The 23,506-nt window shown below is 48.5% G+C and overlaps 1 protein-coding gene across 3 annotated transcripts in view; it reads right to left on the bottom strand.

The window, feature by feature from the left end:
• PLEKHM1 (pleckstrin homology and RUN domain containing M1) overlaps positions 1-23,506 on the bottom strand; it is a 46,745-nt gene that overhangs the window by 15,278 nt on the left and 7,961 nt on the right. Inside the window, exons 2-8 of one of the 3 annotated variants that reach the window (XM_081837667.1) lie at positions 21,270-21,389; positions 16,568-16,663; positions 13,155-13,402; positions 10,739-11,365; positions 6,334-6,733; positions 2,640-2,883; positions 339-1,259 (exon numbers count right to left, since the gene is read on the bottom strand). In XM_081837667.1, the coding sequence (XP_081693793.1) occupies positions 339-1,259; positions 2,640-2,883; positions 6,334-6,733; positions 10,739-11,365; positions 13,155-13,402; positions 16,568-16,621 (2,494 nt within the window). In that variant the 5' untranslated portion in view covers positions 16,622-16,663; positions 21,270-21,389. Of the gene's footprint in view, positions 1-338; positions 1,260-2,639; positions 2,884-6,333; positions 6,734-10,738; positions 11,366-13,154; positions 13,403-16,567; positions 16,664-18,732; positions 18,754-21,269; positions 21,390-23,506 lie in introns of those variants that run through there. The other 2 variants (XM_081837668.1, XM_081837666.1) reach the window with 2 other exon arrangements.

Here is a 23,506-nt window from a genome sequence, read left to right as displayed (position 1 = left end):
ATTTTTCGCTCTATAAGATGCACCAGACCACAAGACGCACCTAGTTTTTGGCGGAGGAAAACAAGAAAAAAACCAACATTCTGAATCTCAGAAGCCAGAACAGCAAGAGGGATCGCTGTGCAGTAAAAGCAGCAATCCCTCTTGCTGTTCTGGCTTCTGTGATAGCTGCGCAGCCTGCATTCACTCCATAAGATGCACACACATTTCCCCTTTCTTTTTAGGAGGGAAAAAGTGAGTCTTACAGAGCAAAAAATATGGTACCTAACCCGAGGTACCACTGTATCTGTTTCCCCACCCCGAGCTCTGCTTTGCAGCCACCTTGCCACTCCCCAACCTACCCGCACAGATGAAGCTCTGGCAGTCCAGGCCTCTTTCTGTGGGGATGGCAACCAGGTACTTGAGGAGGAAGCCATTCCCCTTGGTGGTGCTTTTCAAAACGGCCTGCGAGTTCCCGTCCAGGTTGCCCCCCAGGCTCAAGGCCTCCTCCGCCGTCTCCAGGTACGACATCAGCATCCGGCGGACCAAGTCCCTCCACTCAGCTGCCTCCTCCGCGTTCTCGGCTCTCAGCTTCAGCACCGCTTTCGACGTGATGACTTTGAAGAAGGCCGGGCCCCCCAGGCTCACGTCAGGCAGGATGTCCTGTATGGTCTCGATCCCGTAGCTGTTGCTCAGTGTTTTCTCCCCGTTCCGGGCCCTGAAGCACTTCAGGGCTTCCAAGGACAAGGAGAACACAAAAGGGGCCCACGTCTTTTCGGTTTCCAGGTACAAAACAGACTCCTTGACCGCATCCAGCTCGGGGTCCAAACCGCACGTCCAGTCCAGCCCGTTGCTGCCTGTCCCATTGTATTGCAAGAGGGCCGAAAGCTCGCCGGGCGGACCACCGGCAGAGTTCGCATCCGGGTCCTCCACTGCTTCGGTGCCCTCCAGGGTCTCCCAGCCTTCTTCCGGCTGAGGCCTACATTTCTGAAGCGCCTCGTGCAGCCGGTCCAGCCAATCCTCCGCCTCGTCCTGAGAGGCGGCCCGGAGGCAAAGCCGTTTGCCCGAGAAGGACAGGTCAAAGCGGCCGTCGCTGTGAGCTGCCCCCAGGCAATCGCACCGCAGCAGGGAACAGGTCTCCACGCACACCCGCTCCTCGCTGTCCACAAAGAGGCGCAGCTCCAGCGGCGAAAGCTCGCAGAAGAACTCCTTCCAGATGCCCATGCCTCCTCGCCGCTCCAGGGTCCCCAGCTTCAGCAGACCACGGAAAGGGTTCGAAAGGCCTGGAGGTGGAGGATAAAAAAGAAGAAGGGTATTATAGACCCAGCCAAAGTGATTCAGAAGTCATAAATAACGATGCTGCTGACCACCGTTTTGTCTTGTCTTTCGTCATAAGAATTCTAAGGTGACATAAACGCAATCAGCGCTCATAAGCGCACAAGGTAAACACGCATACGTTAAGTACATAAACCACATGTCTGAAATAGTACAGGGGAGCAATCCCGTGGCCATCTTGACTCTCTTAATGACTCCAAATAGTGATGTATGGAAGTGAGAGCTGGACCATAAAGAAGGCTGATCGCCGAAGAATTGATGCTTTTGAATTATGGTGCTGGAGGAGACTCTGAAGAGTCCCATGGACTGCAAAAAGATCAAACCTCTCCATTCTGAAGGAAATCAGCCCTGAGTGCTCACTGGAAGGACAGATCGTGAAGCTGAGGCTCCAATACTTTGGCCACCTCATGAGAAGAGAAGACTCCCTGGAAAAGACCCTGATGTTGGGAAAGATTGAGGGCACAAGGAGAAGGGGACCACAGAGGACGAGATGGTTGGACAGTGTTCTCGAAGCTACCAGCATGAGTTTGACCAAACTGCGAGGCAGTGGAAGGCAGGAGTGCCTGCTATGCTCTGGTCCATAGGGTCATGAAGAGTTGGACACGACTAAACGACTAAACGCCCCCGGCCTCTTAAGTGAGATGGGTGCACAACCCTAGAGTCGGACACGACTGGCCCGTACGGGCAGGGATACCTTTACCTTTACTAAACGACTAAACAACAACAAATCAGCCCTGCATTGCAGTGGGTTGGAATAGATGACCCTTGGGGTCCCTTCCAGCTCGACAATTCTATGATCTTGGAAATAGTTCTTTTCAGTTGCAAAATCCTTCAAACCCTGTAAACAGACTTATCACATGAATAAAGGAAGTCTGGGACAATGGATTTAAGAACTAAGGTATTTACCATTTTGGAAGAATGGCCCAGACTGGCCAGGATAAGGCAATCAGTGACCATTATCTGATATCTTGACAGACAAGCCACACTCTCAAATTTCTGTTGTAATGTAGACTGCCTCTTAGTGGTATGATGCTTGTAGGTGGTCTTTGGCTAAGGGGGTCTGGCAAATTCTAAAGTCTTTAAAAGTTGTTACACACTTTTATTCTAGGTCCTCCCCTCCTTGGAAGGGAGAGAACTCTGTTGCAACAGGAAAAAAATAAAGATTTGCCTTGCTTTGACTGGTTCCTGCCTCCACACGTTCTTCTCCAACTTAGGGGACACCGAGCCCCTTGATGGGGAGTTGGGCTGCTAAAGCCAACCCCAAATGTATCTTCTATCACTTTCTCCTCCCTGCCCCATCATTTGCCCCATGGCAGAAAGACCGTTACCCATTTGCCTCCGGTGAACGACACTAAAGCCCTTCGATTCCGTCTCGGGGGACAGTTTGGGCTTCCTGGCCTTGGCTGAGGTCACATGAAGCTTGTCTTGGTCCAGAGCGCCGCTTGGTATCGATAGCTGGCTATCGGCAGGACGCTCTGGCGAGGGACTGAGTGAACGGGAGAGACTTTTTGCTGTTCCCTCAGGAGGAGGAGAGGGAAGGTAAATGTCATCCTCGGTGATCCAGTTTGTTTCCTGTCGGGGAACAAAAAGAGCTGAATTGAGCTGGACTATTCAACAGGGAAATTAACAAGTAGCAAATAACGTTGTTTTTACCGCGCTAAGGGCTTTATAGAAGTGGCGCAGTTCCTGCCCAAGCCCTGGAGTAGGGCTGGAAGCCCTGTGCCCCTTGGCGTAATTTCAAGTAGCAGAGTGTGGGGAGTCCAAGGGAAAACCAGGATGAAAAACCAAAAGAAATGGAGAGATTGAAGGAGGGAAAATAAGTCTCCTATGAGCAATTAGTTCAGTCCCCCGACGAGACTGGTCCAGCTTCCTCCCAACATCCTGCTTGGACACGGAAGAAAGGGGAGGGAAGGGGTTTCCAAAAGAGAAAGAAAAGTGGGGTGTTTTCTCCCACTTTTGGCTTTGACCCCAACCATCACCTGCACGAGCCTCCCTCAATGGATTTAAAACAGGGTCAGTATTTGGAGTGGGTAGGTTTATCAGTGGCTAAGACTAAATGAAGCCCCCTTGATCCAAGTCAATATACACCCCGATGACCATATGGTGGGAGACATTGTATAGAGGTGGTCGTTATCCTGAGGGTGGCCTGTTTTAAATTAAGGTGGTCAAAACCGTCAATTTTAAACCATCAAGAAAAGACACCAATGATAAAACTTGATCTAAATAAAGCTCGCATACTTTTTGAGCAAGCATGCATTCTAAATGATTGCTCTAGTGATACGTATATATTGGTTTGTAACTAAATAGATAGACACTTAAAGGTAAAGGGACCCCTGACCACTAGGTCCAGCCGCGGACGACTCTGGGGTTGCGCGCTCATCTCGCTCTATAGGCCGAGGGAGCCGGCGTTTGTCCACAGACAGCTTCCGGGTCATGTGGCCAGCATGACTAAGCCGCTTCTGGCAAACCAGAGCAGCGCACAGAAACGCCGTTTACCTTCCCGCTGGAGCGATACCTATTTATCTACTTGCACATGATGTGCTTTCGAACTGCTAGGTGGGCAGGAGCTGGGACCGAAAAGAATAGGACACTTAGGTAACCACAAATCAAAATGTCTGGCCATGCTGCTCACACAGCTTTTGGTATTGCAGAACCAAATATGTCTCCTTATGAAGGATATGAAGCAAAATAATTTACTTGAAGGTTTTGGCTTCTGTCTTATCCACCCTTATTCAGAAACAAGCACCACTGAACAAAGTGGAGTAAGATTTGGCTGTGGCATTAGTGTGTCCGGAAGCAAAATTACTGAGCGCAAAATTGTTTAATTGGTTTAAAGGTTACTAGTTTCTTCCACACCGAACACAGTGCAGCGCTCAGGGAGTTGGGCTTAAGGGTCTATGCGGGCTGAGTTGATGGTCCCAGAGAAATACAGGATGGCATGACTGAAGCAATGATTCTTCAACATCAACTTCGTTGGACTGGTCATGTTGTGCAGGTGCCTGATTATCATCTTCCAAAGCAACTACTCTATTCCAAACTTAAAAATGGAAAGCGTAATGCTGGTGGTCAACAAAAGAGGCTTAAAGACTCTCTCATGGCAAACCTAAAAAAAATGTAGTATAAACACCGACAACTGGGAATCACTGGCCTGCAAGTGCTCCAACTGGAGAACAGCCTTTACCAAAGGTGTCACGGGCTTTGAAGACGCTCGAACTCAGGAAGAAAGGGAGGAACGAGCTGAGAGGAAGGCAAACTTGTCAAACCCTCACCATGATCGACTCCCACCCGGAAACCTATGTCCCCACTGTGGAAGGACGTGTGGATCCAGAACTGGCCTCCACAGTCACTTATGGACTCACTGCTAAGACCATGTTCATGGAAGACAATCTTACTCAGCTACGAGTGTTAAGTTCAGATTTAATTTTGAATGAGGTTATCTTAAAGAGAGAGAAAATTACAACAGAAACTTTAAAAAAAGCATTTTTTTAAATTTAAAAACCCACCAATTGTTAAGCATAGAATCATAGAATTGGAGAGTTGGAAGGGACTCAGAGGGTCATCTAGTCTGACCCCCTGCAATTCAGGAACAACCTTGATTATCCTTATGGTTAATAATTTGTGTATCACTAGAAAAATGAGAAGCACCATTATCCCCTAGAGATCTGCAATACATTCAGGAATTTGAAATATTTGTTCAGCCCCGTGCGGGATTTCTGCCTTGTTTGCCCTGGCAGTAGCTCTGCAAGACAGATGATTAATATGCCTATTTTATAGATGAGCAACCAAGGCAATGAGTCACGGGCTGAGATGTGATATAAACCCATGGCTCCCATATCTCTATAGACACAGGTCCCACGGTGACTGGTTATGGGAACGCCTATCCGAAGTCTTAAGTGCAGCCAACTTTCAACCGCTGAACCTTAAGGTTTTAAAGGGCTCTCCTCTGTAGAACGCAGAGCAGGTATTTGGGCAGGTTGACTCAAGCAGCATGACCTCACTTCCTGCTGCGTGTGTAACAGACAGATTGGCTGACCGCCAGGTATGAGAGAGAGGCTTCCTTTGAAGGCACCGGGTACAAAGAGGAAATGGAATTGGGGAGAGGAAGTTCCTAATTAACTGCAAGGAAAAGCATTTCCTGACCTGCAGAGTAACCGCTTCGTCAACACCACTCACTCACTGAGAGGAGCAGGAGAGACTCCGCTAATTCTTGTACCTATAATTGGTATTAGTCACAAGAGGCTGGTTGACGTCAGACGAAGAGCCACATTTGAGCAAGTTAAGCCTACCCATACTCCCTCAGGTTCTCAGAGGTTCGCGAATGAACAGTGAGATCGTTCAATAAATAGTGAAAATAAAAACTCAAGATTGACTAGTCAGCCTAATTTGGGCAGGGGGGCCTTTTTAAAAGCACAGTATGATCTCCTAACTCAGGACGCGGGTGGCGCTGTGGGTTAAACCACAGAGCCTAGGACTTGCCGATCAGAAGGCCAGCGGTTCAAATCCCCGCGACAGGGTGAGGTCCCGTGGCTCGGTCCCTGCTCCTGCCAACCTAGCAGCTCGAAAGCACATCAAAGTGCAAGTAGATAAATAGGTACCGCTCCGGCGGGAAGGTAAACGGCGTTTCCGTGCGCTGCTCTGGTTCACCAGAAGCGGCTTAGTCATGCTGGCCACATGACCCGGAAGCTGTACGCCGGCTCCCTCGGCCAATAAAGTAAGATGAGCGCCGCAACCCCAGAGTCGGCCACGACTGGACCTAATGGTCAGGGGTCCCTTTAGCCTTTACCTATGATCTCCTAAAATCCCAAGCTTGGCCAAGAAGTCAAAAACCCTCTTGTGCACCAAACACATTCACACAACTTCAGAGACATGCTGTCACTGGGCTTTTGAGCAAAACATTTGGGCTTTTGCCCGTGCCACCAGAACTACACGGAAATCCCATTCTGAATTTTCTTTTCACTAGAGCGAAATATTAAAGATTTTAACGGAACCTCATAGGATTTGGGGAGGCAAGATGTGACTTACAGGTGAGACTGGTGAGAGAAGTCGCCTTGTCCTTGGGTGGCTTTCCTCACGGACAGCAACTTGACTGATCCTATATTTAGCCCCTGCTCTCTTGAGGCTACGATGAGTTTGGGATGGATCCGCTACTCCTTTAGCGGCGTCTGCTGTGTCCAGAGCAGGCGATTGCTGGACCCTGGAACCGGGAGCTGCTTCCTTGGTTTGAGGTGGGTCAACTGGACTTGGAAGCTGTGAGTCTGCTGCGTCAGGAGGTTTGATGCTGGCAGGGTGTTTAGCTGTTACAGGACAAGGAAGGCGAGTGGTGCAGAGATCAGTGGCGGGACAGGGGCACTGAAGTGAGGAAGCCGACAAGGTGTCTGTCGATTCCGGCTTTCCCTGTGCTCTGCTGAATTCTGCTAGCACCCTTGAAAGAAAAACAAAAGTTTAAAACAAAACTCAAAAGTGTGGGGGGGGGCATGTTATCTGTTTGATCGCATCTCCCTCTATACTGTGTGCTATGCCAGGGTTTCCCAAACTTGGGTCTCTCTCCAGCTGCTTTTGGACTACAATTCCCATCACCCCTGACCATTGGTCCTGTTAGCTAGGGACGATGGGAGTTGTAGTCCAAAAACAGCTAGCGATCCAAAGTTTGGGAAACTCTGTGCTATGCCAACAGAGGCAAGGCATTCAGTAACCCCCTTTGGACATCAAATGGTCTCCAGGCTCCATATCTGCTAAGACACCAATTCTAGCCTGAAATAAGGAATTTTAGCACATGTATACAAATGTGCTAGTTCTATGCACTGAGTTGGATAATAAGATTAATGCAAAGGAATTTGCTTTTTTTGTGGTTTAGCACTCCCTTTTGAGAATGGAGTGGATCGTTATACAGAAAGTAAGACGGAGGGGAGTATGTTGTGACTCAGACACGAGTTCAAATTCTTCCTTAGCCACAAATTTTGTTGGGCAAGCCAGCCAGCCACCCCCAGCCACAGTTTCCTCATCTCATACAAAAGGTTGTTGTGGACCTGGAAGCTGGCTTAAAAGGTAGTTTCAGGCACAATACCTATTGCAGTATTTGCTTAACACCAATAAATGTCAAAATGGAAAGCTAGCATGGCTCTTCCTTCAATACTGGGAATTATCAAAAAGCTCAAGAGGGTAGAGGAGGTCGTGTTGGGAAAGCTACAGCTAAAAAGTATGAGCATCCATACATTGCATATGTGTCAGTTATGGGTGATTTCCTCTGGGATCCACAGCTTCCTTCGGGATCTTAGCTTCACACCACATATATATGAATCATTTAATAGAGTGTCTTTAATATCTTTCTTTGGCTCACCAAGGCGAATGGTGATTGTGTGGTACCATAATGTTCTGTCTCTCTGGGGTTTTTTTTTATTTATTAGCAGTGCAATCCTAGGTGTGCTTATTTATTTGAAAAAACACAGTGGGGTTTATTCCCAGGTGTGTTTAAGGATTGCAGCTTAGATCAGGGTACTGGGCTTAAAAGACAATGACTTCAGCTTCTGCGACCTGCACGGCAACACCTTTTCTGTAATAAACCTTACTATGCTACTCAGAAGCAACTATCCTCAATTAGCGCTTTTGCTGTTTTCAATCTGAGAGTATTATTTGAGGCTAAGAAAGCGCCTCTTTGTCTGTTGTGGAAGTGCGTGATCAAGTTCTCAAATCAGTCACATTTGTGATCTGGACTGGGCTACACATAATACTGCAGACTGCCCTGCGATCCTTGGATGAAGGGCAGCCTATAAATTTAATAAAACAAAAAAAGAAAGAAACTCTGACCACTCGACCTGGTAGAAATATCATGTAACAGATTCAAAAACAGACATCGCATGCCAGCTGTGGGCAAGCCCCTTAGCCATTGGCTGCGCTGCTGTGATGTCACGGACCATTCCAAGCAGAGAGTTGAAAACTGGAAGTGGAAAGTATGTTCATCGGGGGAGTTGGGGACACCTCATATACAGTGGTACCTCAGGTTAAGAACTTAATTCGTTCTGGAGGTCCGTTCTTAACCTGAAACTGTTCTTAACCTGAAGCACCACTTTAGCCTATGGGGCCTCCCGCTGCCGCCACCGTCCGATTTCTGTTCTCATCCTGAAGCAAAGTTCTTAACCCGAGGTATTATTTCTGGGTTAGTGGAGTCTGTAACCTGAAGCGCCTGTAACCTGAAGCGTCTGTAACCTGAGGTACCACTGTATACTCAAAGGGGCAAGAAATGCCTGACAAAGAGGTCTAACGATATCAGAGCAACTTTCTGTTAGATAGGGGAAGAAGGTTGGTTCCCATATATTAATCCAGCCTGCCAAATATGAGGCTTCCATGTATGATTTTAATAACATGTTGCTATCCACCTGGAACTGCCCAGGTACACCAAGATAAAGATTAGGAAAAATAAAATAAACTCATTGCCAAAGTAAGATATGAAAAGGTCTAGGCGAAATCGGGTTTTCAAAGTCGTTATATAAAGGTAAAGGACCCCTGGATGATTAAGTCCAGTCAAAGGCGGCTATGGGGTTGTAGCGCTCATCTCGCTTTCAGGCCAAGAGAGCCGGCGTTTCTCCACAGAAAGCTTTCCGGGTCACATGGCCAGCATGACTAAACCGCTTCTGGCACGTGGGACACTGTGATGGAAACCAGAGTGCACGGAAATGCCATTTACCTTCTCGCCACAGTGATACCTATTTATCTACTTGCACTGGTGTGCTTTCGAACTGCTAGGTTGGCAGAAGCTGGGACACAGCAACGGGAACTCACTCTGTCACAGGGATTCGAACCACCGACTTTCTGATCAGCAAGCCGAAGAGGCACAGTGGTTTAGACCACAGCACCATGCGCATCCCCATCGTGATATATCACCGGCTGAATACTGTGATATGCTGATATATCACGATGTCTGGAATGTATCTCGGTGGCTTCTCCCCACCTTAGAAACAGCTGAGATATATCACCCAGTTCTAATGAGCAAGCCCCCATACCATTCTGACTCATGCAAGCTGGAGGGGCATGGGGGCTTCCTTAAATTGCTCAGCTGTGGGGTGGGAAGCCTCCTGCCGTGCCCTCCCCAGCTGAGCAAGCCCCAATACAACTCTGGCTTGCATGAGGAGGGGCAGGCAGGTAGGCAGACCCAAGAATGTGAATGCCCCAAACCTTCTCAGGCTCCATCTGCCTGCCTGCCTGCCTGCCTGCCTGCCTGCGCCTTTGCTGCCTGCAGGCAATTTGAGCTGGGAATACATCGCGGCTCCCTGCCCACCGTGATGCATTGGCTAGCTCAGACTGTCTGAAACTGGTAGCAGGATCTGAACACCAATTTACCAACTCTGTCAGGGAACTGCCATCAGAGCAGGGGCTGGAAACAGAGGGGCAGTTGTGTTACAGGGAGCCTCCGAAAATCTTGCGAAGGAGTTCCTCTTCCGGTGAGGAGGAAAGCCCAACCTCTAGTGGGGAAGAGATGAAAGGACCAGAGGATGCTGGTGGGAGCCTCAGCCCCACTCCTGGCCAAGTTGGCCAGGAGGGAAGCACACCCCTTCCGTCGCCCACCCTGCGCAGAAGTCTAAAGCGCAAAGATGGAAGGAAAAGGCTGGGCGTAACAAGACTTTTATGTTGGGGGAGGTCAGGAAACAAGCACTCCCGGATTCTGCTAGCGATTGAGGCAGACATGAACTTTGGGGTTCTGCACTGTAAATAGTTTTGCACCTAAATAAAACCTGTAAAGGCAGGTCGGAGTGCTGCCTAGTTACTCGTGAGCGGCCACCTTTGCCATCTGACAAGCTCGAATAAGGTCTTCCCCCAGTATTTTTGTATGCCACAACAGCAGCTAGGATTTTACTAGCCAGAAAATGGAAAAACACAAGAATTACCAACGGTAGAAGAATGGCAGATGAAGTTGATGAAATTTATGGAGCTGGCTGATCTCACTGGGAGAATCCGCAACCAGAAAGAAGAGGAATACCAAGAAGATTGGAAGAAATTTAAAGACTATTTGAACAAATATTATAATATTAAAGATATGTAATCACTTGAAAGAACCAATCAGGCCTAGGATTAAATTAGATTTAAATATATAAATAAGAAAATGTATTATAAGAAAGGTAAAGAAATTGGAATACGACTGTAATATTGTTTTATGAAATAATGATACTGGAAAATGCTACATTCAAATTAAGAGGAAATTCAGATGGAGATTAGATGAAGTCAACCAAAATGTTTATGAAAATGCATTTTAATGAATTGAGTTTCTTTTTTTTCTGTTTAGGTATCTTAAGTTTGTTACCCACCCCCCTTCTTTTTCACTTTTCTATTGCTTTGTTGTATATTTTCTTTTTTGTTATGTCTATTGATGAAATTTAATAAATATTATTGTAAAAAATAAATAAATAAGGGCTTCCCCTTTCCTCCGCATACTCACTCTTGGAGAGACTGGTCCAAGTCTTTTGCTGTTGCCACGCCAGATTCACCATCATCCGAGATGGGCTCCTCACCCCTGTCCGCGTTCTGCGTGGCAGCAGATGTCCCAGGGGGAAGGCCGTCGGAGCTGAGGCTGGAAGACAGCTGTGAGGAACCTGTTGTGCTGATGCTCAGGTTGGATGCAGTGAGTTTCTCTGCCCGTTGGCTTTTAGCGGCAGGCAAGAGGGCTGGGGAAGCCTCAGCGTCATCCGAGCCAGAAGACAGCGAGAGGGAGCCCAGCGATTCTTTCCTCCGGGGCTCCAAACTCACAAGCAGTTCTGTGGCTGGGCAAAGTCCCGACAGGGATAAAGGAGTGACCGTCCATTCGTTCAAGACTGCCGACTTGTAGGAGAGGTCGAAGGCCAGGGAGGACAAGCCCTGCAGGTAAGTGAGAAGGAACTCAACCTCCTCGGTGTCCAGTAGCAAGGCTGGCGAATGGTAATACTCAGAGAGGTGGGCTTTCTCGTGGAGCAAGAGCTTCAGGTAGCATTCCATCAGGCCATCGTTCAGCGCAAGTCGTAGCCAAGCACGGCAGCGGCCCACGTCTGTGTTGATGAAGTCCAGGTGCTCCAGCTCAGAAATGATGTTTCTGGAGAAAAGTAAAGAGAGGAGCAGGGAAGGGGGAGAGAGCACAAGGCCCATTAATGCTGCAGCTCTGATAATAATAATAATAATAATAATAATAATAATAATAATAATAGTAATAATAAATTTTTATTTATACCCCACCCTTCCCAGTTCAAAAACCGGGCTCAGGGCAGCTAACAACAAATTTATAACGCTTTAAAACACTTAATTATAAAAGCAGCATAAAATACAGTATAAAAACATGAACAACAATAAAATTCAAAAATCAATTAGATAATCCCCAGGGCTAGCTGGCTGAATTGATCCTACTTGGGCCAGCGAGGAGGCCAGGGGAGAATTAGCTGTGGGGTCTCAGAGCGGATGATCTTCATAAAAGGGGAGGGGGAAGGGGCGGAGCTCTGAAGGACCTTGGAAAGTGGGGAGGGGTTTGTTAAAAAACCAGAAGTTTTTTTATCCCCCATTCCTCCTCTGACCTGTCTTCATTGTCCCACCCCAACCCAAAGCCTTCCTCTTCTGAGGCTCCTCCCTTTGAGGTTCTCTGACAGGAATCCCCGGCCACTCCTGATTGTCCAGCCAGCCCCGACATTTTTTGCCTATAAAGGTAAAGGTAAAGGTAAAGGTAAAGGTAAAGGTAAAGGGACCCCTGACCATTAGGTCCAGTCGTGACCGACTCTGGGGTTGCGGCACTCATCTCACTTTATTGGCCGAGAGAGCCGGCGTACAGCTTCCGGGTCATGTGGCCAGCATGACTAAGCCGTTTCTGGCGAACCAGAGCAGCGCACGGAAACGCCGTTTACCTTCCCGCCGGAGCGGTACCTATTTATCTACTTGCACTTTGAGGTGCTTTTGAACTGCTAGGTTGGCAGGAGCAGGGACCGAGCAACGGGAGCTCACCCTGTCGCGGGGATTTGAACCACCGACCTTCTGATCGGCAAGTCCTAGGCTCTGTGGTTTAACCCACAGCGCCACCCGCACAAACAGCATAGCTGTCAAGTGTCCCTTACAGTGGCGTAGCGTGGGGGGTGCAGGGGGGGCTGGCCGCACCGGGCGCAACATCTGGGGGTTAGGGTTAGGGGGCGCAAATCCACGGGTTAGGGGGAGCAAATCCACGGGTTAGGGGGCACAAATTACTTGCCTTGCCCCGGGTGCTGACAACCCACGCTACGCCACTGGTCCCTTATTTGAAGGGACAGTCCCTTATTCCAGTGCCATGTCCCGCTGCTGTCCCTTATTGATGGATGTCCCTTAGATGTCCCTTAAATGATGTCCCTTAAATTTCAAAGGAAGCAGCTCCTCTCTCTCCCTCCCTGCCGGCCAGGGAGGAGGGAGGCTCCAACTGTGTTCCTTGGCTGTGTGACCGACTCTGGGGTTGCGGCACTCATCTCGCTTTACAGGCCGAGGGAGCCGGCGTACAGCTTCCGGGTCATGTGGCCAGCATGACTAAGCCGCTTCTGGCCAACCAGAGCAGCGCACGGAAACGCCGTTTACCTTCCTGCCAGAGCGGTACCTATTTATCTACTTGCACTTGGACGTGCTTTTGAACTGCTAGGTGGGCAGGAGTTTTTGCCTATATCCGCCTAAATTCCTAGCAGGACTTTAGCAAGAAGAGATGAGAAGTCCCTCCACCAGCCACATCCCCTTGAACTCTGGTTAACCACCGTAAGCAGAAATCTCACATTTGCATCTCGCAAATGCCCCCACCACTCCATGCCCAGCAAGCATGTAATATCAGCAAATTTTGCTGATGGCTGCAATCTCCACCCTCAAAGCGGCTGTCTTCCCCACCTCACCTGTGTGTGATAGTTTTCAGCAGGGCCCAAAAGGCTGGTTGGGGAAGGGGCAGGCGCCCGGCAAATTTCCTCCCTTTCGCTCCCGATTCTGCCTTGATGTGCTTGGCCTTCAAGCCGTGCACAAACACTGCTTCGAGGGCACAGCAGAGGGTGTTGGCATCTCCGTCGTCACTGGTCACGAGGGCGTCGGAAGTCACGTAATGTTTCTGCAGCGCTTTGATGGAGTTCACCAGGTGTGTCTTGATCAACTAGGGTAGCATAAAGCAGAGGCTGTATTAGGTTAGGGCCAAGATGAAAGAAAGCCCTCCTCCCCAAGGATATTGCCAAAATGTGTGTGGGGTTTTTAAAGCATTTATTAATTTTCCTATTAAAACATCTAATTAACATATCAAATCCAATGAAAATAAAAAACTAAAATAAAAAAAAGTCCAATTGTCTTCCAAATTGTAATAATTTTTGTTTTGGCTTCCCACGGTCTGAATTCTGAAGCGCTTTCAATATCATCATCAATGTTTTTCATAATTCCATATCTGATTTTTTCCTCCACATTTTGACTGTCACAAAAAAGATACTTTTTTTTCTATGGAGTGCAGATTTGTCCGTATATTGTACTTTTTCAGCTGTTTTTGTTTTTTCATCGCACCGCTTCATTTACCATATTTTTCGCACCGTCCCATAAGGCGCACCTAGATTTTTTGGGGGGGAAATAAAGGGGAAAAAAATTATTTTCCCCCAGGCGCAGGGCGGGGGTGGAGGAAGCCCGAGCTTCCCCCGACCCCAGCCCCCAGAACAGGCAACTCTCCACAAGCCGTGGGAGCCCAGCGAAGGGCTCCCGCGGCTTGCGGAGAGCCGTACGAAGTCTGGGCGCGCTGAACTCAGCGCACCCAGCCTTCAGCATGCAGACAACTCTCTGCAAGCCGCGGGAGCCCGGTGCAGGCTCCCACGGCTTGCAGAGATCTGCGCGAAGCCTGGAGAATGAGAAGGGTCGGTGCACACCGACCCCTCTCGCACTCCAGGCTTCAGCGAATGCCTGCATTCGCCCCATAGGACGCACACACATTTCCCCTTCATTTTTGGAGGGGAAAAAGTACGTCCTATGGGGTGAAAAATACGGTAATTGCATCCAAATTCAGAGTTCTGTCCAGCTCTTTGAGAATTGTTATTTTGGCAGCTCCCAAATTGTTAATCTTTCCCGTCCAGGTGTTATCAAAGAAACAGAGAGAAACCTCATTCTGAAACTCCTTACTGATTTATTCTTAAGCAGACTTTGGATATTGCCAAAATGTTGAGGACAGCAGGAAGGCCTCAACTGGAGTGCACTGTGTTAAGATCCGAAACATTGAGAAGAGGATTGTGAAGCTAAGGCCTATAAACACAAGGTGCTGTTTATGTACTATTTCAGACCAGATCAGATTCAAGTTACCTAAACCATGTCTGTTTGAGCAACGAACAGATTGTAGGTGGAGCAATAAATGTGAGACTATCAGCGCCCCTGAAGCAACGGCACTGATTATGGCTCAGTAGGTTAGAGCATGATGCTGGTGATGCCAAGGTTGCAGGTTCGATCCCCATGTGGGACAGCTGCATTGCAGGGGGTTGGACTAGATGATCCTCAGGGTCCCTTCCAACTCCACAATTCTATGATCAAGGAGATATCACAACTTGATACTGAAATTACCTGTTAACATTTTCCTTCTGGTGTTGTCTTCTTGATCAAGCCCAACGGCAAAACTTACAAGATCTACATTTTCCAGCTATGCCATCTGCCTTCCCCAATGGCAAAAGAGGATGGTCAGAGGAGGAGATTGATTGTATATTATTTACTATACTGCCCATGGGCTGAGAACCCTACACGTAGTTTTCTATCCAAGTTGTTGTAGACCTTTTCTGTGCTTTCAGGTTTTTATAAAGATTTGCTTCCTGTTACTGAATCGTGATAAGAAAATAGGGTGCCAACAGAAAAAGAATATTTTTACACAACTTGATATAGATTTCTCCAGGCTGTTGTTGCTGCCTGTTTTATTTAAGCTTGCTGGTAAACACCTTCTGCTTCTTCCATTTGTATATCTCAATGACTGTACTTTGGAGTTTTTGCTTGAAATTAATTCTCCTCTGTTTGCAATCTCATACTAGATTGGCCTACAATAATCTTGAATTGGCCTTGAGGATTTTAAAAAGAAGAAATGGGCATCTGTTTAGAAGAAAAGTAACTGGAGGAACTGAGTAGGCTTAGGTGAAGAAATTAGGGGATGGGATGTGTGAGGAAGAGAGAAATTATAGAAATGTTGGCAATGGTAAAAAATGCCAGTGTCCTAGGGTAGCTCAGAGAAGGCGGAGAATGAGACTCTTGATCTCAGGATTGTGGGTTTGAAGAGGGTTGGAATAGATGACTCTTGGGGTCCCAGCTCTACAATTCTATGATTCTATGAAACCAGGGAGGGGAGGCAATGTTCCGTGCCCAGAATGAATCTCATAGAGGTTTCCAAGCAGCGTTGTGTGTGACTCAAGAAGGGCTGAGCTTGATTGTCACCATCAATGGCTGTCAAAAGGAGTGCCTTCTCTCCACGGAACAGATGGAAAAGGATCATGAGATTCCTGTTCATGCATCCAGCTGCCACTTCCAAGTGATGCTCAGCCCCTTCCTCTGGAAAGGCCTGGAAATGTTTCACAGCCACTCGACATCCCTATGGCCAGTGAAGCCTCACCTCCATAGGGCAGCTCGGCTGTAATTATTCACCTTCCTCCTGGGCCATGTTCAGAAAGTGGTGGTGTGGGATGAGTGCTCAGACCCCTGGGCCCTCACTTGTGGGGTGCCTCAGGGTTCTGTCCTCTCCCCCATGCTTTTTAACATCTATATGAAGCCGCTGGGAGAGATCATCAGGGGGTTTGGACTGGGTGTCCATCAATATGAAAATGATACCCACCTCTACCTCTCTTTCAAATCAGAACCAGTAAAGGTGGTGAAGGTCCTGTGTGAGTGTCTAGAGGCGGTTGGAGGATGGATGGCGGCTAATGGATTGAGGTTGAATCCTGACAAGACAGAAGTACTGTTTTGGGGAGACAGGGGGCGGGCAGGTGTGGAGGACTCCCTGGTCCTGAATGGGGTTCTGCCTGGACGCTGAGGGCCAGCTGGCGGTTCCCTCATTGCAAGAAACAAAGCTACAGGGAACCAAGCAGAGGGCCTTCTCGGTAGTGGCACCCGCCCTGTGGAACACCCTCCCATCAGATGTCAAAGAGATAAACAACTACCTGACATTCAGAAGACATCTTAAGGCAGCCCTGTTCAGGGAAGTTTTTAATGTATGACATATTAGTGTATTTTTTGTATTTGTGGAAGCCGCCCAGAGTGGCTGGGGAAACCCAGCCAGATGGGCGGGGTACAAATAATAAATTATTATTATTATTATTATTACCTGGGTAACTTCTCGGGGCTGGCATCCATTCTCAGCTTTGTGGTTGGAATGCATATCTACTGCTGCTTCTGCCCAGTTCTGGAATCACATGATAACCTGAGGAAAAGCAAACAGGAAGAAAGTCAAACATCACGTGAACAAGTCCACTACCCTGACCTCTGTGGTTATTAGTGTGGCCTTGGATTCGGACTCAGAGGCTGAATCTGAGGAATCCCAGCCTGCACAGGATTCCCCGCCTCCAGAACCAGCTGAGCCGGGGCTGGGGCTTGAGCCTGAAGGGTCCTCACCTGTGCTGGATCCTCAGGTGCAGGCATCAGCTGAGTCTGCTCTGGCTCCTGAGGTGATGGAGGACCCACTGCCTGCAGGTGCTCCACTCTCAGCCCCGTCAGAGGAAACTGAGGTTGCCTCTGGGTCCGCTAACCCTCCAGCCTCTCCTGAGCTGCAGAGGCTCAGGGCAGAGAGGCGGAGGGAACTAAGTTCCCGCAGGAGGAGTGCTCGCCTCCAGGCCAAGAGAGGCGAGTCACCAGAGGATCGGGGCCGCCCTGTGCCTCGGGGCAGATAAAAGCTGGCCAGCCCCAGTCCCAGGTTGCGGGAGCAACAGTGTTGGTAGCCTGTTCCTGCCTGCACCCTATCCTGCTATTCTGCCAGAGCTCCTGACCTCACCCGACTCCCTGCCTTCAGCTTTGACGGACGGCCTCCATACCACACCCTCAACCTTAGACTGGACTCGGACCTCGCCACACAGTTAACCCTCGGGACCAGCACAATTAGTCTGGAATACCCACCACATAACAGTCACATGAGCAGAGTTGGAGACCCGAGACCAATTCGTACAGCCTTCCTCCAACCTGGTGCTCTGCAGATGCTACAACTCCCATCAGTATCTGGGGAACCAAGCAGCCAGGGAGCTGGCCATGAGTGCGAAACACACCCCTCTAAAGTTGTGAGACAAGTCCCCCGAGCCCAGTTCCCTTTTCGAATTAGGCCAGGAAACCTGGGTCCCTCCTGCTTCTTCTACAGGCTCAGGGAGCTCAGCTCATGGCAGGCTCCTAGAACCATAGAATTGTAGAGCTGCAGGGGACCCTGAGGGTCATCTAGTCCAACCCCAGGCGACACAGGAATCTCAGCTAAAGCATCCATGACAGATGGCCGCCCAGCCTTTGCTTAAAAATCTCCAATGGAGGAGAGTCCACCACCTTCTTTGGGCCTTATGTCTGATCTAGAATCACAGATTCTAGATCAGCAACCAAAAGGCCATTCTGTTGAAGCTCCTGCGGGGAAGCAGCACTCCCCACCCAGAACCTCCCCCTCTCCACTCAAAAGATCAGGCTACACAACCCAGAAGAGCCCGTAACACCAGATACGGAAATCAGGTGAGCTGCAGAAAGGTGCTAACTGAGCAAAACCGCTAGGCGGCTCAAGCAAGCGAGCCAAGCCGCATGCAACTCATTCCATCAGAACAGCAGGCAGTCGGACCACAGGGAACAAATTCCTTCTCAGAGCCACACGATCATTCGGCAGGGTCCTAGGATGAGCAGCCCCTTTCCGCTAAGCCTTCAGAAGAGACAAAGATGGAAGGAAGAGACAACCCCGACCAGAGAAGAATGGCAAACCAAGTTGATGGACTATGCTGACATGGCAAAATTAACTAGGAAGCTCAGAAACCAAGACGGCAAGAACTTTAAAAAAGAATGGGAAAAGTTTGTAATTTACTTACAAGACCACTGTAAGCAGGTTAAAACATTAGCAGGATTTTAACCATACTTGTAAAGTAATGGAAAGTATGGATAATTTAGAAGGATAAAAATTTGGATCAGCATTGATATGCAGTTGTAAATATTATCATTAGGACCCATGGAAGAGATCGGGGGAAGTCAGGAGATTCAGAGTAATCTCAATATTTGGATTTTGAATTGTTTTTTGTTGTATTTTTATACTTTCAAAAATCAAATCAATTTTTTTTAAAAAAGACTTCATAAGAGAAACTTGAGCAGAATCGTCCACCCACAAAGGAACATGGCAAAGTGCTCAATATTATATTAGTAGTCTCCCTTCCGCTTCCTAGTAAGCCCCTTTACCAGCAACGCCAGCCAGGATGGAAGCAACTGGGCTTCATGGCTATTAATCTATCCCCAAACTGACAAAGCAGATGCACAAACACCAACCTGCTCCTCAAGAAGTTTGCGGACAGCCTGGGCAGGACCAACCGAGTCCAAGCAGAGAGAGGACAGTCACGGACAAAAGCTGCCTAGGGAGACGGGGCGGGTGGCGAGAATGTAAGCCCCTTGCCTCCGCGCTAGGCTTGTCACAAGACCTGCTGAACTCTGAACGCTGCAATTTTAAAAGCTAAGCACAGCAACCACAAAGCCACAGCTCTCTTAACCTCTGGTCTACATATTTATCTGACAGTCCAGGGAGACAAAAACAAGCCCCCAACTCCTCCCGTCATTTGCACTGACTTGTATTTCCTCCCGTGGAAAACTGAGAGAGGTGGAGGCATCCCAGATCATCACCTCTGCCTCATCCGTACCCTGGGTTGCCATGTTGGAGTCACATTCCCCCATGTCTAAATAACAGGCGGTTGGAGGATGGATGGTGACTAACAGATTGAGGTTGAATCCTGGCAAGACAGAAGAACTGTTTTGGGGGGATAGGAGGCGGGCAGGTGTGGAAGACTCCCTGGTCCTGAATGGGGTAACTGTGCCCCTGAAGGACCAGGTGCGCAGCCTGGGAATCATTTTGGACTCACAGCTGTCCATGGAGGCGCAGGTCAATTCTGTGTCCAGGGCAGCTGTCTACCAGCTCCACCTGGTACACAGGCTGAGACCATACCTGCCAGCAGACTGTCTCACCAGAGTGATGCATGCTCTGGTTATCTCTCGCTTGGACTACTGCAATGCGCTCTACATGGGGCTACCTTTGAAGGTGAAACTACAATTAATCCAGAATGCGGCACCTAGACTGGTGACTGGGAGCGGCCGCCGAGACCACATAACACCAATCCTGAAAGACCTGCGTTGGCTCCCAGTACGTTTCCGAGCACAGTTCAAAGTGTTGGTGCTGACCTTTAAAGCCTTTAAAGGCCTCAACCCAGTATACCTGAAGGAGCGTCTCCACCGCCATTGTTCTGCTCGGACACTGAGGTCCAGCTCCGAGGGCCTTCTGGCGGTTCCCTCGCTGCAAGAAGCCAAGTTACAGGGAACCAGACCTTCTCGGTAATGGCACCTGCCCTGTGGAACGCCCTCCCGCCAGATGTCAAAGAACAACTACCAGACTTTTAGAAGACATCTGAAGGCAGCCCTGTTTAGGGAAGCTTTTGATGTTTGACGGACTATTGTATTTTAATATTTTGTTGGAAGCCGCCCAGAGTGGCTGGGGAAACCCAGCCAGATGGACGGGGTATAAATAATATGTTATTATGATTATGATTATATAACATTGCAAGTTTCTTAGCTGGCCGAGAGACCTGGATTTTTCAGAGTTAGGGCCATAGCCCAATAGCAGGGCACATATTTGCATGAGTAGGGAGCCCAGAATTTTGAGTAGTAGGGCTGTGAAAGTCTTGGAAATCCACTGCTAGTCAGACCAGGTGGTACTGGGGGAGGCAGGCCATTGTGGAAAGAAAGCAACTACTTACAATCATTTTCACATAGATTCTGGGACATGCATGCTGTGGCAACCCCATAGCCTATTTTAAACACCAGACCTTGACTCGAGTGCAGGAAATCATGGCACAAGTGTGTCTCTGAGCATGCACAAAACGTCTTCTCCCAGCTGATATATGCCACCTCCACTCATCTGGAGCAGGCTGGACAACTTTGGAATCTTGGCTTGTGAACAAGGTTATGCCATGTTCTGAAATGCTTTTGCTTTGAAGGCAACCTAAAGTGCCCGTTCCGGTACTTCCGAGTTTTGATGGGTCCGTAACCTGAAAAAACGCAACCTGAAGCATCTGTAACCCGAGGTATGATATGACTGTACATACAAGGGGCTTGTTGACAGGATCCCACCACAGCCACCGCTTGCCGTCGGCACACAGAGTCTTGGCTGCTGCTCCTGACGAATGGGGAGTTGATTACCGTTGCCTCGCTACTTCCCATAACAGAAAAGCTGGGTAGCTGCTGACTAGAAATGTTTCCCCTCCTGAAAAACACCGGGCTGAACGCCAGAGTGTGTGACGGCTCAGAGGCACCGTTCCCAAAAGTCTCTTCACAAAAAAACACTGGAAGAAAAGACGGGGTTTGTGCGGCGAAGGGGGAGGCAGTGTGGAATCTTGCCGAAGGAAGGCATTTCAGAGCTGTGAAACATAAAGCTCACACAGATTTAAGTTCTCTCAGCTGCTCTTAGTAAATATGCATCAAAACGCAGCACACTGAGAGCACAGGGGCTGGCCTGGCCTGGTTAAAATCTTTCTCATGTACATTAGAGCAGCTGGAATAAAATCACCTGGTCTCAAGAACAGAATCCTCAATGCACAAACCCACTTCATTCAAGCAGCTTTAAAAACGAACAAACTCTAAAACAACTGGTGTGTGTGTGTGTGTGTGTGTATATATATATATATATATATATATATATATATATATACAGCATACTAAAAAAAAAAAAAAAGCACATACAGTATAAAGTGTGCTATGTAGGCACAATTTTGACATGGAGACATAGTTGTGCAAGGTTATAATTTGGCATTCCACCCACTCACCGTGATATTATCCATGAGGGAGCCACATCTAGGTTAAAGCAGACTGCTAAATCCAGAAGCCACTGGTATTCTCCAGAAATCTGAAACTGCACATCCCAGAGTCGGTCAGATCGCTCCTTTCTTTTAAGACAAAAGGCGGCTGTGAGCAGTTGACAGACTCCAAGTCATCGTCATGAGACGCAAGGTTATAAGCAACAATAGACAAGTCACATAGTGACTAAGTTGGAACAGGGAAACTTAAAAGCTATTCATCTCTGGGACGTGAACACTTTGTTCCGTGCAACGTGAATGATGAGACTTTTCCTCCTCACCTGACCGATGCTGTGTACCCACATTTGGGGTCTTTATCTGGGATGCTGGCAAATGAAACGTCTGTAAGCTTGGAATGCCTATGGTGATTATTTCTGAAGAAGCTGAAAAGGCTTTACAAAGTCACCTCCCGGGTGAGCACCACGTGGTTCTCTCCCTTTCAGATCCTGCCCAAACTATGCAAAAAGAAAGAGACAGGCAGGCAAGCAGGGAGTCCCACCCACTAGCTCTCTAGAAATCTGAAGACCTTGTTCAAAATAAATTTTTGTTGTTGTTGTTTAGTCATTTAGTCGTGTCCGACTCTTCGTGACCCCATGGACCAGGGACCAGAGCACGCCAGGCACTCCTGTCTTCCACTGCCTCCCGCAGTTTGGTGAAACTCATGTTCGTAGCTTCGAGAACACTGTCCAACCATCTCGTCCTCTGTCATCCCCTTCTCCTTGTGCCCTCCATCTTTCCCAACATCAGGGTCTTTTCCAGAGAGTCTTCTCTTCTCATGAGGTGGCCAAAGTACTGGAGCCTCAGCCAGTGGCGTAGCGTGGGTTGTCAGCACCCGGGGCAAGGCAAGTAATTTGCGCCCCCTAACACGTGGATTTGCGCCCCCTAACCCTAACCCCCAGATGTTGCGCCCGGTGCGGCCGGCTCCCCCTGCACCCCCCACGCTACGCCACTGGCCTCAGCTTCAGGATCTGTCCTTCCAGTGAGAACTCAGGGCTGATTTCCTTCAGAATGGAGAGGTTTGATCTTCTTGCAGTCCCTGGGACTCTCAAGAGTCTCCTCCAGCACCATAATTCAAAAGCATTGATTCTTTGGCGATCAGCCTTCTTTATGGTCCAGCTCTCACTTCCATACATCGCTACTGGGAAAACCATAGCTTTTACTATACGGACCTTTGTTGGCAAGGTGATGTCTCTACTTTTAAAGGTGCTGCCTAGGTTTGTCATTGCTTTTCTTCCAAGAAGCAGGCGTCTTTTAATTTCATCGCTGCTGTCACCATCTGCAGTGATCATGGAGCCCAAGAAAGTAAAATCTCTCACTGCCTCCATTTCCCCTTCTATTTGCCAGGAGGTGATGGGCCCAGTGGCCATGATCTTCGTTTTTTTGATGTTGAGCTTCAGACCATATTTTGCCCTCTCCTCTTTCACCCTCATTAAAAGGTTCTTTAATTCCTCCTCACTTTCTGCCATCAAGGTTGTGTCATCTGCATATCTGAGGTTGTTTATAAAAAGAACTATTTTTTAAAGTCTAAAGACCCCCTCTGTAGAAATATCATATCTCAACAGGTGGGAATGCCTTGCAGACAGCAGCGGTGCGTGGAGACCATCAGCCAAGTCATGCTTCCATAGCAGTGGCCAGAGGAGGAATGACCAATGGGAGGAGTGCAGAAAGAAGAAATGCCTTCGTGCATCTGCAGCAGCAAAACTGGATGCCTTCATCTGCCCCAACTGCAACGAAACATGTCTCTCCTTTATCGGTGTCTACAGCTACAGCAGGCGCTATAACCTTCCAGTGGTTTGACTTCGCCCTCCCCCAAGACACACTCTCCCATTGTCTCCCGAGACAGACGGATGCCAACCAACATGTGGATTCCAGAAGGTTTATAACAGGATTCAAAGGAAGCAAGTTTTGAGTGTCTGAGATCCCAAATTCAATCCCCAGTATTTGGAATAGACCTCTGAATGAGATCATGGAATGCTGCTGCAAATCTAATAACAATGATGACGATAATACAGTAGTACCTCTGGTTGCGAACAGGATCCGTTCCGGAGCCCCATTCGCAACCTGAAAAGAATGCAACATGCGTGGGTCGCGATTCACCACTTCTGCGCATGCATGTGATGTCATTTTGTGCGTCTGCGCATGAGCGAGTGGCGAAACCCAGAAGTAACCCTTTCCGGTACTTCCAGGTCGCCACAGGACGCAACCTG

The sequence above is a fragment of the Podarcis erhardii genome, assembly GCF_964252035.2.
Source record: "Podarcis erhardii genome assembly, chromosome: 13".
NCBI lineage: Eukaryota > Metazoa > Chordata > Lepidosauria > Squamata > Lacertidae > Podarcis > Podarcis erhardii.
Note: the sequence above shows the minus strand (reverse complement) of the source record. Positions and strands in the feature narration are given on the sequence as shown.